The sequence below is a fragment of the Pangasianodon hypophthalmus genome, chromosome 17 (genome assembly GCF_027358585.1).
Source record: "Pangasianodon hypophthalmus isolate fPanHyp1 chromosome 17, fPanHyp1.pri, whole genome shotgun sequence".
NCBI lineage: Eukaryota > Metazoa > Chordata > Actinopteri > Siluriformes > Pangasiidae > Pangasianodon > Pangasianodon hypophthalmus.
This window is the reverse complement of record NC_069726.1, coordinates 15,170,137-15,183,329: the sequence shown is the minus strand read 5'-3', so window position 1 is coordinate 15,183,329 and position 13,193 is coordinate 15,170,137. Positions and strand designations below refer to the sequence as shown.

The following is a 13,193-nucleotide window of genomic DNA, read 5'->3' as shown; positions in this document are numbered from 1 at the left end:
TCCATAGCTTAATGCAAGAGGTAAGGATCTAAGGCACATTTAACCCCAACCTTTAGGACAGGAGAAGAGGTGCATGTTGCAAATAAATAATATGAGAACAAATGTTATTAAATGTTAGTAATGCCAGTCTAAGGAATTATTATTGCTAAGTGACGAAAAACCTAACACAAACAAAATGTTCTCCAATTTTGGACAGTACTGTTCAAATCCATTAAATTTACTTACTGTTTATTTAAATGGAAAATCTACTCTTGTAACAATGTAAAAAAAAAAACCTCCAACATTTTAACTGAGTTACGGAATTACCTGAGCACTCCATTTGACTGTCCACTTGGTAACCAATGTTACACTCACAGCGGTGACCAAACCCCACTGGGATACAGCGGCCATTAAGACACAAGTTAGGCATCAGTAGGCATTTGTTTGTCGTCTGATTTAAACTAACTGGAAAATAAACACACAGCCTGTTAATGCATAGTCACGTGAAGCCTATACTTGTACACAAAAATGTTTTAATATACAGGTTTTCGACCTCAATACAAATCAGTAAAGTTTATGTACAACATATGTTTACATTATCACAAAAAAAATATTCCAAAGTTCTTAAATCACACTTTTGTTTTGCAATCTTTGGCTCACCAACAGGTCCTTGTGGTCTTTGTCCATTGCCATTGCCATGTCCATTAATGGGAATATGTGGGATTTGAGGTATTTGAGGGATCTGAGGTTTCTGAGGGATTTGTGGGATGTGAGGAATTTGCGGAAGCTCTGGATATATAGGACCATTCCCATCCGTTGGATAAAGTGGTTGTCCATCATTTCCATAGGGTTGCTGAGGAACTCTGTCCCCTCTAATGCCAGGATCCACATCTGGATGTCCTTCCTCTAAACACATCCTGTGGAATTCATCTGACAGGTACAAAAAGATCCAGTCCCTATGACTAATGGTAGCACAAACACTGGTATGTATTTGTCTAAAATCACTTCTAAATCACTTCTTTTTTCTGTATCACACATTCCTTATCTAGCTTCTGCACATGCTTCTCTTTAGTTTTCTTTAGTATTTTACTCATTTATGCAGGAAAAAGACATTCATGATAACTGTCTTTTTATAGTGATTGTAAAATAAAATTAAAAAAAAACAGGAAGGTACTCTATCTGCAGGTCCATAGACTGTTTATTGCAAGGCATGAGCATTATCATCCAACCAGCACATTCAGCACACTACATTTAATGACCTTTGACCATGAGAATGCAAAAATTCCTATTTCCCTTCAAACAATCAAGATATTGAAAGGAGGAAAGAGATTACCAGATCTGTGTCTAGGACATATCTCTGGTACTGTCCCTTGGGCCCAGCAACGGCCTCTGGTACAACAACACTGCGCTTTAGTGTGGCGCCCAGACATCTCCTGAGCACAGCGCCCACTCAACACAGCTGTAAAACAAGAACCTGTGTGCTGGCCTTAAACACACACACACACACACACACACACACACCTTTGACCACTCAAGGTTTGTTTAAATGCACAGTATAATGTAATTGATGACAGGAACAAACTTGTTTTGTGGACATTCCACTACATTAAATGTAACTATAAAAAAATAAAAAGTACAATATGTCATTCTGTAATAAATGAAAAATTGTTAGTATTGGCAAAAATTGTTACGATTGCAGCAGTACAAGAGGAATAAAACACCTCAAAGCACACTGTTATCGGAAAATAATCAACTTCGCACATCACACCACCCTGTCAGTGATTATTTTCTTAACATCACTCCCTTGTGCTTTATTCCTTAATTAATACACCTTGGCAAATCCACAAGATGTTGTATTTAAAAAAAAAAAAAAAAAAAAAGAAAGAGGAACAGCAAACAAAGCAGGTCTAAGATCTAATACAATTTTCCTGGTATAATAGCAAAAAGGACTAAAAAGACAATTTGTTGTGTAAATAGTGTTATTATTGTATATAAACTGTACATTAATAGAGCTGAAAGGAAGGTTTCTTTTTTTTACAGGTGTCACATGACATCAGTTTTTATTTTAGCTGAGTATTTGGAGGTCCAGTCTTTAGCTGAGCAAACTGAAAAGTGCAGTGAAACATACATTTCACTTCAACGTATATGATTTAACCCACGATACTCCACCATACAGTAGCTACATAGTTATGCACTTTCATTTCATATTAAAACTGTTCATTTACACAATGTTATAAAAATACAAACTGCACTGCAACATTCTCTGTTTTCGTGAAGTCTTCCAGAAATTCTTATGGGATCAGTCATAACATTAAAACCACTGACAGGTGAAGTGAATAACACTGATTATCTCATTACAATGGCACCGGTCAAGGGGTGGGATATATTAGGCAGCAAATGAACAGTCAGTTCTCAACTGGTGTGTTGGACGTTGATGTGTTGGAAGCAGGTAAAATGAGCAAGCTTAAGAATCTGTGCAACTTTGACAAGGGCCAAAGTGTGATGGCCAGACAATCTCCAAAATGGCAAGTGCTCCCGGGATACAGTGTTCCTGGGATACAGTGTTTAGTACCTACCAAAAGTAGTCCATGGAAGGACAACCGGTGAACCAGTGTCAGGGTCATGGGTGCCCAAAGCTCACTGATGCATGTGGGGAGCAAAGGCTAGCCCATCTGGTCCGATCCCACAGCTACTGTAGCACAAAATGCTGTAAAGGTTAATGCTGGCTATGATAGAGAAGTGTCAGAAAACACAGTGCATCGCAGCTTTCTGCATATTTTGCTACGTAGCTATAGACTTGTCAGAGTGCCCATGCTGACTCCCGTCCACCAAAGAAAGCACCTACAATGGGCATGTAAGCATCAGATCTGGACCACGGGGCAACGGAAGAAGGTGGCCTGGTCTGATGAATCATGTTTTCTTTTCATCATATGGAGGGCCGGGTGCGTGTGCGTCGCTTACCTGGAGAAGAGATGGCACCAGGATGAACCATGGGATAAAGACAAGCCGGCGGAGGCAGTGTGATGCTCTTGGCAATGTTCTGCTGGAAAACCTTGGGTCCTGGCATTCATGCGGATGTTGCTTTGACACGTACCACCTACCTAAACATTATTGCAGACCAGGTACACTCTTCATGGCAACATTATTCCCTAAAGGCAGTGGCCTCTTTCAGCAGGATAATGTGCCCTGCCACACTGCAAAAAATTCAGGAATGGTTTGAGGAACAAGAGTTCAAGGTGTTGACTTGGCCTCCAAATTCCCCAGATCTCAATCCGATTGAGCATCTGTGGCATGTGCTTGATAAACAAGTCAGATTCATGGAGGCCCCACCTTGCAACTTACAGGACTTAAAGCATCTGCTGCTAATGTCTTGATGCCAGATACCACAGCACACCTTCAGAAGTCTTGTCGAGGCCATACCTCGATGGGTCAGAGCTGTTTTGGCAGCACAAGGGGAACCTACACAATTACATTTACATTTATGGCATTTGGCAGACGCCCTTATCCAGAGCGACTTACAGTAGTGCTTTGAAGTCTATCAAAAATACATTCTGATATTGGCTCGCTAGGCCACAAACTAGGAATACCATCAGTCCAAAACTCTGCTGGGGAGGTGATTTTTTTTTTTTTTTTTTTTTGTGAAAGTGCTAATTTAAGTATTTTATGAAGAGGTAAGTCTTTAGACGTCGTTTGAAGACTGCCAGTGACTTGGCAGCTGTTCGGACATCTTGGGGAAGTTCATTCCACCACCTTGGTGCCCCAACAGAGAAGAGTCTCGATGCATGCCTTCCTTGTACCCTGAGAGATGGTGGGACCAGTCCAGCAGTGCTAGAGGATCGGAGGGAGTGTGGTGGCGCTCGAGGTGTGATAAGTGCTTTGAGATAAGTGGGTGCTGGTCCGTTTTTGGCTTTGTAGGCGAGCATCAGTGTTTTAAATCTGATGCGGGCAGCTACAGGAAGCCAGTGGAGGGAGCGCGGCAATGGGGTGGTGTGGGAAAATTTAGGAAGGTTGAAAACCAATCGTGCAGCTGCATTCTGGATCAGTTGCAGAGGACGAATGGTGCTCAGAGGCAGACCTGCCAGGAGTGAGTTGCAGTAGTCCAGTCTTGAAATGACAAGGGACTGAACAAGCACCTGTGTGGCCTGTGAGGAAAGAAACGGACGAATTCTTCTGATGTTATAAAGGAGAAATCGACATGAGCATGTTAGATTAGCAATGTGAGAGGAGAAGGACAGTTGATTGTCCATGGTTACCCCAAGGTTGCGTGCGGTAACCGAAGGCGAGATCAGAGAATTGTCTAGGGAAATTGCAAGATCCTGAGATGGGGATGAATATTAGGCAGGTGGTTTTAATGCTACAGCTGATCTCTGTATGTGAGTCCTACATTCAGCTGGTACTTTTATAGCGCTCCTTGTATCTGTTTATCTGATTTTGCTCTTCATCACAGCACACATCCATATCTTATTAGGTGCTGAGGTGCAGGGCCCACTCCAATAGCCACAGTGAGGAAGATAGCTGCACTTCCTGAAGTATTTAGGTCAGTCAGCCCTTGCACATGTGCCTCATGGCCTTCTGAAAGACAGGTTCTTTAGTCTCATTCATACAGACTGTCTGTGCTCAATTCCACCCATTTTCAATTCATTACATGTATAAACATATTTGCAAGGAATGTAGTTGGTAATTTCATTGAATGATAATGGAATTGTATTACTGGATTAATATAACAGAAATAAGCAAAATTTAAAAATATCCAACATGCATAGGTAATGCAAAGGTTTTGTAAATATACTAAAATGTGCAGCACCAACTGCTGGGAAGACAATTAGTACTTTAGATTTGAAAATTCATTAGGTCTCTACCACCAATTTTTCAAAAGGACACTGAGTGAGTTTGTACTAATATATGGAGTGCAAATAATATATGTACAGTATACAAGCACAGATCTTTTTAAACTACTATATATACAAAATCGTCAAGCTCCAGATGCTTTGACTGCTGGTTTTTGTCCATACGCCTTTGGGCAGCTGGAACATCTTGTTTTAGACAAAATTCCTTGAATAGATGAGCTCTTCAGAAGCTGCACGCTTTCTAAAACATGTTGCATGTTGGTTGAAAATAGAAGAAATTCACAAAACCCATGATAATTAGAACCCTGAAATGACTCATCTTGTGATCCTTTTAAGCCCCACAGTACACTCTCACCAATATACACACCGAGAATAAGTCTCAGCAGATGCTGTCCTGCCTGCACCTATCTAATAGTTAGCCTACTTTAGAGAGAGAACTACACTTGCCAAAAGAGCACATAGTTTAGCTTTGTATTTTACACCTACAGCTGCTTAGAATTAAAGTGTGAATTTTCAGTGGAAAATGACTTGTTGCGAGTGTACTAATTACTTATATGGTTTGAGTTCACATACATTAATTCACGCCTGATGGTATGATGATATTGAGTTCTCAAATGTCTGTGTCTTTCAGGCTGGAATGAAGAGAAGTTTGGAGTCATAATTGCAGGTTGAGGTCCAGTCACTGACATTGTATGATTTTCTTCATTGCATTCTATCAAAGCTGAGTATTCTCTACTTGCTTCAACAAGCACCACATGAAGATATAAAACATTACACACAAAACACATAGATATCTAGTGGAAAGTTTTAAATGCTCCAAAATGATGCTGGGTGAGAGAAATAAGAGGTCCATCTGACCCACTATTACACATATACTCTATGTTCCTAGTGGTGATCATACAGTATAAATCTGTGAATAAATCAATGCTTTGATCTGTGAATAAATCAAATTAGACAAATTAGACTTAAGATGAGATGTCAATAAGATGTCTGAGGTTTAGATTTGGTGACCCTAAAGGTGGGCCTTTACAGGTGACTCTCACATTGCATGCCACTTGTCTAGTCAGTCCTAGACAGTCCTAGTCACCTTGTACTTCTGAAATTGACAGGGTGTGAGGTTCACATGAAAACACTACATTTTATTTGGAGAGAGTTAGGGTGGTGGGTAGGGCTCAGTCATAGCAAACTTCCACCACTAGGCCACACTCACCAAAACATCTAGTCTTGTCCGGAGACAGCACATATCCAGATGGACACACACAGGAGAAACTGCCGACTGAGTTGGTGCACTGTCCTCCTTCACACACATGTGAAATGGTGGAGCATTCATCCACATCTGGGAAGAATTGAAGAGGAGAGATTCCTGAATTGTGATAAGGGCTGTACAATTCTTGATAAAATTGGAATCTGTATACAGATTCCAATTTCTGAGAAAAATATAAAATAATTAAACAATGAAACATTATTTGTATTCAAGTACCAAGAGCACAGTGTGTCCTCCCAAAGTTAAAAGGAAACCAGCAATATTAACAGCTGGTTAAATAATTAGTCATTGTTTAAAGCAACTGTTAACACCAAATAAATTATACCACTGTCTTTTTATTTTTGGAAGATGGGGAAACTAACAACCATTACCCAATGAACCCTTTTTCCTGAGTGTAAATATTTACAAGGCTTTATGTTCATTTTCATTGTTGTGTCATTTGTGTGGGATTGATGAGCGTGTTTATGTCAGATAAACCTGCACAAAGAAGTATTTTGATATCGTGAGAATAAAATAAACCTGTTGCTTGTTGGGACAAGAGTTTGAGAATTGGCACACATAGCAGACTGACAGTGGTGCAAAGTGAATCCCCCCATTTACCTCCGTCATGTGAACTGTTAGCTAAATAAACTACAACTAAGCAGCACTCACATGCAGCATTTCCCAAAAGAAGAACACGTCCCAGAAAGTAAAGCATCTAACCACAGTGAGCTAAAACAGTTTTGCCTGGAGTTGTTACGTGCAACTTGTAGGGTCCATTTGGTCCGTGTTGTGGGTATTATGAGGGTATTATGCCACCACAATATTTAAGAAATATTTTCTTTTCATAATAAACACAAAGCTATCCAAACTTAATTTCACTCAGTCCACTTGTGGTGAAACTCTTATTACTACTGAATATGAGTTTCACCACAAGTGGACAGAGTGAAATTAAGTTTGGATTCTACCAAATCATAAATAGAATTGTTTACGGAGCCAGGAAGGGGAATATGACACTACGCAATAATTACTTACTATACAAAAGGGTACATTATTGGTTCTCAGTATGAGAAATTGTTAAAAAAAAAAACAAAAAAAAAGATCTCAGCAGCAAATCTTTTTGGGTTACTGTGACTTCAGTTACACAAACTCACTTTAACATTGCCTCAACAAAAATATGATGTTTTAAATAGACCTAATGTTTGTATTTATTAATTTGTGAGTGGTACTTTATTGCAAAGCATGTCATTAAACAGTAAATATACTGTTGGTTCTCATGCTACATATTATATATATATATATATATATATATATATATATATATATATATATGTATATATATTCTGTAACTAGAATCATGTAGTTTAATTTAATAATGATTTCAGCTTGTTTTTAACAAGCAAACACATTGTTTCTGTTTCTGTGTCTTTAGTGAAAGAAACTAACATCCACACCGTGCTTATACAGACATGTTTATGTTACCTGAACTGATCCTAATAGTAATCATCATAATGTCCACAATTTAAACAAGATGTCATGGCTGCGCTAAAGACAGCACATAACTATGATACCCATCAGCCCCTGGCAACAACATTCACCATGTCACGTGACTGTTCGCACCTGATCCACATTTACATTTAATGAGCACTTGCATATAAGTGTGCATATAACTGTCTTGTGTAGCACACTTTGTCTAGCTTTTGTCATTGCTGTTTGTCGCTGTCTCCTACTCATGTTATGTTTAAGCAGTTACCTTGCCTCACTATTCCTTCTTTTCGTTTCATGGTCTTTGTGTTTAGTGTGTTTCACTGTAAATAAACTAAATCTGCACTTGCATCCATCTCGAACTCTGCTCCCTGACACAAGAAACCCACTGGAGAACCCATATTTGCTTACCCTCACACTTATTTGTGCCATCATTCAGGCGATGCCCAGCAGGACACTTGCAATCAAATGAGCCCACTGTGTTGATGCAGTTTCCTCCTTGGCACAGACCTGGCACAGCCTGGCATTCATCAACATCTGTACAAAAAATTATGGTCAAACAGTGTAAAAGCCCCAATCCATAGTTAAGATCATACAGTTAAAATCATACAATAATATGAAAGACATGTACAGGACTATAGTGGAAATTAAAGTGAAACTGTTTTAGCAATCATGGCATAATAACAGACATTTCGTCCGTTCTGAGCTGAAGCTAATCAGCCAGTAAAAATGTTTCCTATATTAACAGCCTGTGAGGAAAACACCAGGATATGACTCCTCTAGAGATACCTGGATACAATAACTGGATCCTTTTAACATGTAAAACAAATCGTAGACAGACAGACGAACAGACAGACAAACACAGAGCGATAGATGGACGGATGGATGGATGTGTAGATGCATGGACAGACAGAGAAATGCAGACAGACAGCAAGAAAAATAAAAAAATAAATATTTATAGAAAATCTATGCTCTTGCCCCCTTCTGTTTTTACTCCATTTATCTCCCCAATTTGGTCACCTGCCATTTCTCACCTACCAACCAGCTCTCTGCTATCATATGACAACTATCAACCAGGGAGGGCGAAGGTACATAAAGCCAGTCAATCACATCTTTTCAAGGCAGCATTGCACACCCAGAGGAAAGCTCCCCTCTTCCGCATACGGTGCATGGGCTCACAGACACCCGTGATTGGCTAGTGTCACTGTGATTGACGGGGAGAGAGTATGCCATGCCTCCCACCCAGAGAACATGGCTAATTTTGGTCCATTGGCTCCTGGCCACAGATGGCTGTGGCATTGTCGGGATCCATACTTGTGATCTCTCGACAACCGGGTGAACATATTTTGTTGTGCCACTTGGGAGCTCCTTCTAAGCATTTTAAAAGATTTCTTATCTTTTAGATACTTAGTACTCGAACTAATTTCTTAGTTTGAATGTATTACATGGCAAGTGCAACATGCTATTAAGTTTCTGTTGACATGTTAAATGGTATTTGATCTTATATGTAGTGTTCGCCTGCACATTTTTAAAGTTTGCTGCATTTAATCACCTGGGGTCCAGTTTGTCTTTATTTATACGAGACTGACATGTTCATTGCAAACTATTCACAATACGAGCTGTCAAGAGACAATGTTGAATGAGACAATAGCACCATTCATGTCCCACCAATATCCGCCTGTAGCCTACACCCTTTAAATAAGAGTCCCTTGTACAGGAACGTGGGTAGACAGACTGCAGAGAAACTGCCAGCTGCATAGCAGCTGATGAGGATGTCAAGGAGTAGCTTAGTTTTATCTGTCTACAAAAAAAATGTAGACACCCACAGAGTCCTATTGTCAAGCAAAAAAGTTATACTCTATTCACCAGATACAGGAGAGACATGAAGTCACTGGAAAAAATCACAGGAAGGATGACCGAAGGATTCTGCGAGGGCTGTATTATTGAAATTTATTTAAAAATTCACCTTGTATAGTCTGGTTCCTTAACTTCACTGAGAGATACAGCGTCCAGAAATGTGCTGTCCAGACATACTAAACCGATAAATTAAAAGTTCAAGTCAGTCAGTTTCTCAGAGCAAAATGACCAGATTGGCATGATGTAGCGGGATCTACAGATTATTCAGACATATTTTGAGATGCAATGATGAAGCTCACAAATCAGATTCACTCAGTGAAGTTACTACATCCAGGTGCTTTTGAAGGATTCAACAGAGATGGAATATAAGGTGATTCAAGTAAGTTAAATTGACTCAGTATTTAGCATATATAATAGATTAAACCCAAAGGTATAAACTGAGTCTGAAACTCCTTTGCTGTTTGTAGCTTGTTTTTTAACCCTTTTGAATGTGATGCAGGTCATACAAAGTTATTCCAGATGGGCCTGTGGTGCCAGTGTTGGTGTTGAGACTTGGCAAAGGAAAAAAGCATCTCAGTGGATGCAGTAGAGCATACGCTAAATTGTTACAGTATGCAGAGCATCCACTTTGAAACCCAAGCCAAGATGTATATGGGGGGCATCAAAGGTCCAGGCTTTTCATTGGAGACAATCACTAAAAGCTTGACAGACACAGATGCAAAACTCACAATGTCTAAAAGTTTGTTGCCTTCTGGTCCCTGCAGGAAGGCAGACACTTTGAAGGCAGATATTAAACAAATCGAGCGATTGTTCTCTATCAGGTGCTGTGTGTGGGGTGACTGCAGTGAATACTCCCTCTTCATTCCAGCACAACAGAGGATCTGACTGAAGCTTAAGCCTTGCTCCAATACACTGCCTCCTCCAGTTGTGCACAATCACCGGGGTGTCACAAAGCCTGGCCTGTGCTTCTGCGTCGGGTGCAGGCGACCACACAGGAATTCCACTTCTCTCAAGTGAAGATTTAGAGTTCGACAGGAATATTCTAGGCCCATGTATATATTAGACCAATTCACTGTAAAACAGTTTGCATCAGAATGCATAAAGAATGTTGCCCATACTGTATATGTTAAGGATACATGTTTTCACTGTATCCATAAAAATGAAATATGCTAACTTTTCTCTCTATCCACTGTTTATCTTGTTTCTAAAATGATAAACTACAGTAATCTATTATGCTTCCTGTCCTGAAAAAAAAACTTCTCTGTTTGGGCAGTGTTTGGTGTTGCGGGAGGTAGCGGTGCTGCCTCACAGCTCCAGGGTCCTGGATCTGATCCTTTGCATGTTCTCACATGTGTTCACATGGATTTTCTTCTCTTATCTTCCATGTAAAACATTTAGGCTGGCAACTCTAAATTGCACCTAGGTGCAAATGAACGTGCAAATGTGTGTGTGTGTGTGTGCGTGTTTGTGTATACATGATGCCCTGCAATGGACTGGGGTGTATCCCTGCCTTGCACCGAGTGTTCCCAGGACAGACTCAAACCTGACAAGGATACAGTACCTACTGAAGATGCATGAATGAATGAATGAATGAATGGATGGATGGATGGATGGATGGATCAATGAATGGATGATTGAATCTTCTCTGCCATGATTGATTTCTCACATTCTATAACCCTGAGATCAGATTAATATTATTGGTCAGCATGAGAACAGTAATTCTTGTAATTATTCTTGTAATTTTTCAGCTAGGTTGCAGTAAGATACTATAACTATATGTAAACATCTGAGATGAGGTGTGCAATACAGCACCACCCACATTTAAGTGTGTAGATTAGACTATAACAGCTGAATGGTAATTGATAACTGTGAGATAAGTGCTGACCTTGGCAGGCTCCGGTGCGGATGTTGGGGATGAAGCCTCTGCGGCAGGGCTGTGGTTGAGCAGGGCACTCCTCACACGGGTGACCCCAGGCTCGGCCAACTGTGGCACAGCACAGCGTCTTAGTGCACACAATGCCACTCACCTGGCTCTGGCACATCTTGTTGACAACCTGGGAGAAGCATGGACCTGTTCGATAATCTGTGAAGAAGAGTGGATTGGTTTTTAGAAGTATCAAGCTAACCTGGAATATAAATCAAAACAAAACATAGGAAATTTTACTACATTGTTTCCCCCAAGCAATTAGTTGCCATTCAGAACTTAGGAGAAGAAGCTAAAAAGTGCTGAGCCTACTTGAAAACTTTACGTAAAGTCTCCTGGGTGAGACTCCCTCATCATGGTTGAGAAAATACCTAGAGAGTGCAAAGCTCCATCAGGAACACTGATAGAACACTGATGGATATAAAAAGGTTTTGATTTGTTTAACACTTTTCTTGGTCAGTGCATAATTTGCAGACTGCAGACTATGTTAATGTCTTCAGTATTATTTTAAAATAGTGAAAATGAAGAAAGTGTGTAGTTTAAATATAAGATGGCATACTGTAGTTAAAACCTAGTGAAATCTGTGTTAGAAAGGTTTTTCCCTGGCATGACAAACAGTCTAACAGTACGTAAATGTGACCAGAGTGTTTTGGTTGCGGTGTCTCCTTCACATCCATCACTGTTACTCTCTAGGTTCCATCTCCAAGAGCTGGCATAAACATACAGCATCTCTAAGCTCTTTCTCATCTGCATGTATTCACATTTACAGATGACAAGTAAGGGGACATACAGCTGCGCTGGGATAATTCAACGGTCCAGGGATAATTCAACAGTCCAGGCACTGCCACTATGAGACCACTTTTAAACTGTTTTATAAACATTTACAGAAAATCTTGGAAACCAAGACAGGAAGTCACTCATAAAGAGCCACAGCTGCCTGAAAGACTGTTTTGCGGGTATGCAGTTTGTGCATTAGGTTGCATGAGGTTCAGTATTAATGGAAATAAACTATAGACATACACAGACATTTTCTTGTTTTTTGAACTGGTAACTGTAACAAGTTACTGTTACTGTTAAATGTTACAAGCTTAGCTTTTAGACTTGTCCTAGAGCTCGTCAATCCAGTTCCAGCTGATTGCTCCTTTTTCTGCCTCTACCTTTTTTTTTTTTTTTTTTATCTTCCCTCAGGAATTTTTCAAAGGGGGCCCACTTCACTCTCTTTGAATTATCTACTTAAGTTTGAACTTACCATTATTAACTGAACAACCTTGAACCAAATCCAAATGTGTCAATGACTAGAAATCAGGAAAGAGCTGAGATGCATTGCTGTACCTTTATACATGCGACAATCCAAAAGCAATTTTTGTACAAGCTGCTGAGTTTATTCTTTGCTGTAGCATTATCCAGCATGAAACAGAGGCATGGTAAGTAGCATATGATCTACTTTAGAGAAGAGTTTTACCAGAAACTTCACCCACTTTGCCAATGTCATGCACCTGAATGCAAGTCTACACCTCATGGTGCACTCTTTCACATTACTTGACCTCTTAAAACTGTTATCCAAAGTTACATAAAATAACTCTTAATCCACTCAGTAAAGTAATCTGAACAAATATCAAAATTCTGTCACAATAAGCCCTAGTTTTAAGTCACTGAAATCAATGCACACCCTCAGTATAAATGCAAGTTTTAGCAAAATATATTCTCAAAATATAATATTAATTTTTTTTGTATTTTATCAATATAATATTTTTTAAAGGTCTCTAGTACAACCTGTGTTTTAAATTCTGAAATCTGTATTTCTGTATTCCATTTGTGTTAGACAATAATCAATTCCAGGAAAAAAAATTAAAACTGT

The 13,193-nt window shown here is 39.6% G+C and overlaps 1 protein-coding gene across 2 annotated transcripts in view; it reads right to left on the bottom strand.

Annotated features, from left to right (window-relative positions):
• The window catches only part of LOC113543506 (fibrillin-2), a 63,607-nt gene that overhangs the window by 41,349 nt on the left and 9,065 nt on the right, over window positions 1–13,193 (bottom strand). For both annotated transcript variants that reach the window (XM_053241529.1, XM_053241530.1), the window contains exons 6-11: window positions 11,297–11,494; window positions 7,966–8,091; window positions 6,037–6,162; window positions 1,313–1,465; window positions 640–909; window positions 307–444 (exon numbers count right to left, since the gene is read on the bottom strand). In XM_053241529.1, coding sequence (XP_053097504.1) covers window positions 307–444; window positions 640–909; window positions 1,313–1,465; window positions 6,037–6,162; window positions 7,966–8,091; window positions 11,297–11,494 — 1,011 coding nt within the window. The remainder of the gene's footprint in view (window positions 1–306; window positions 445–639; window positions 910–1,312; window positions 1,466–6,036; window positions 6,163–7,965; window positions 8,092–11,296; window positions 11,495–13,193) is intronic.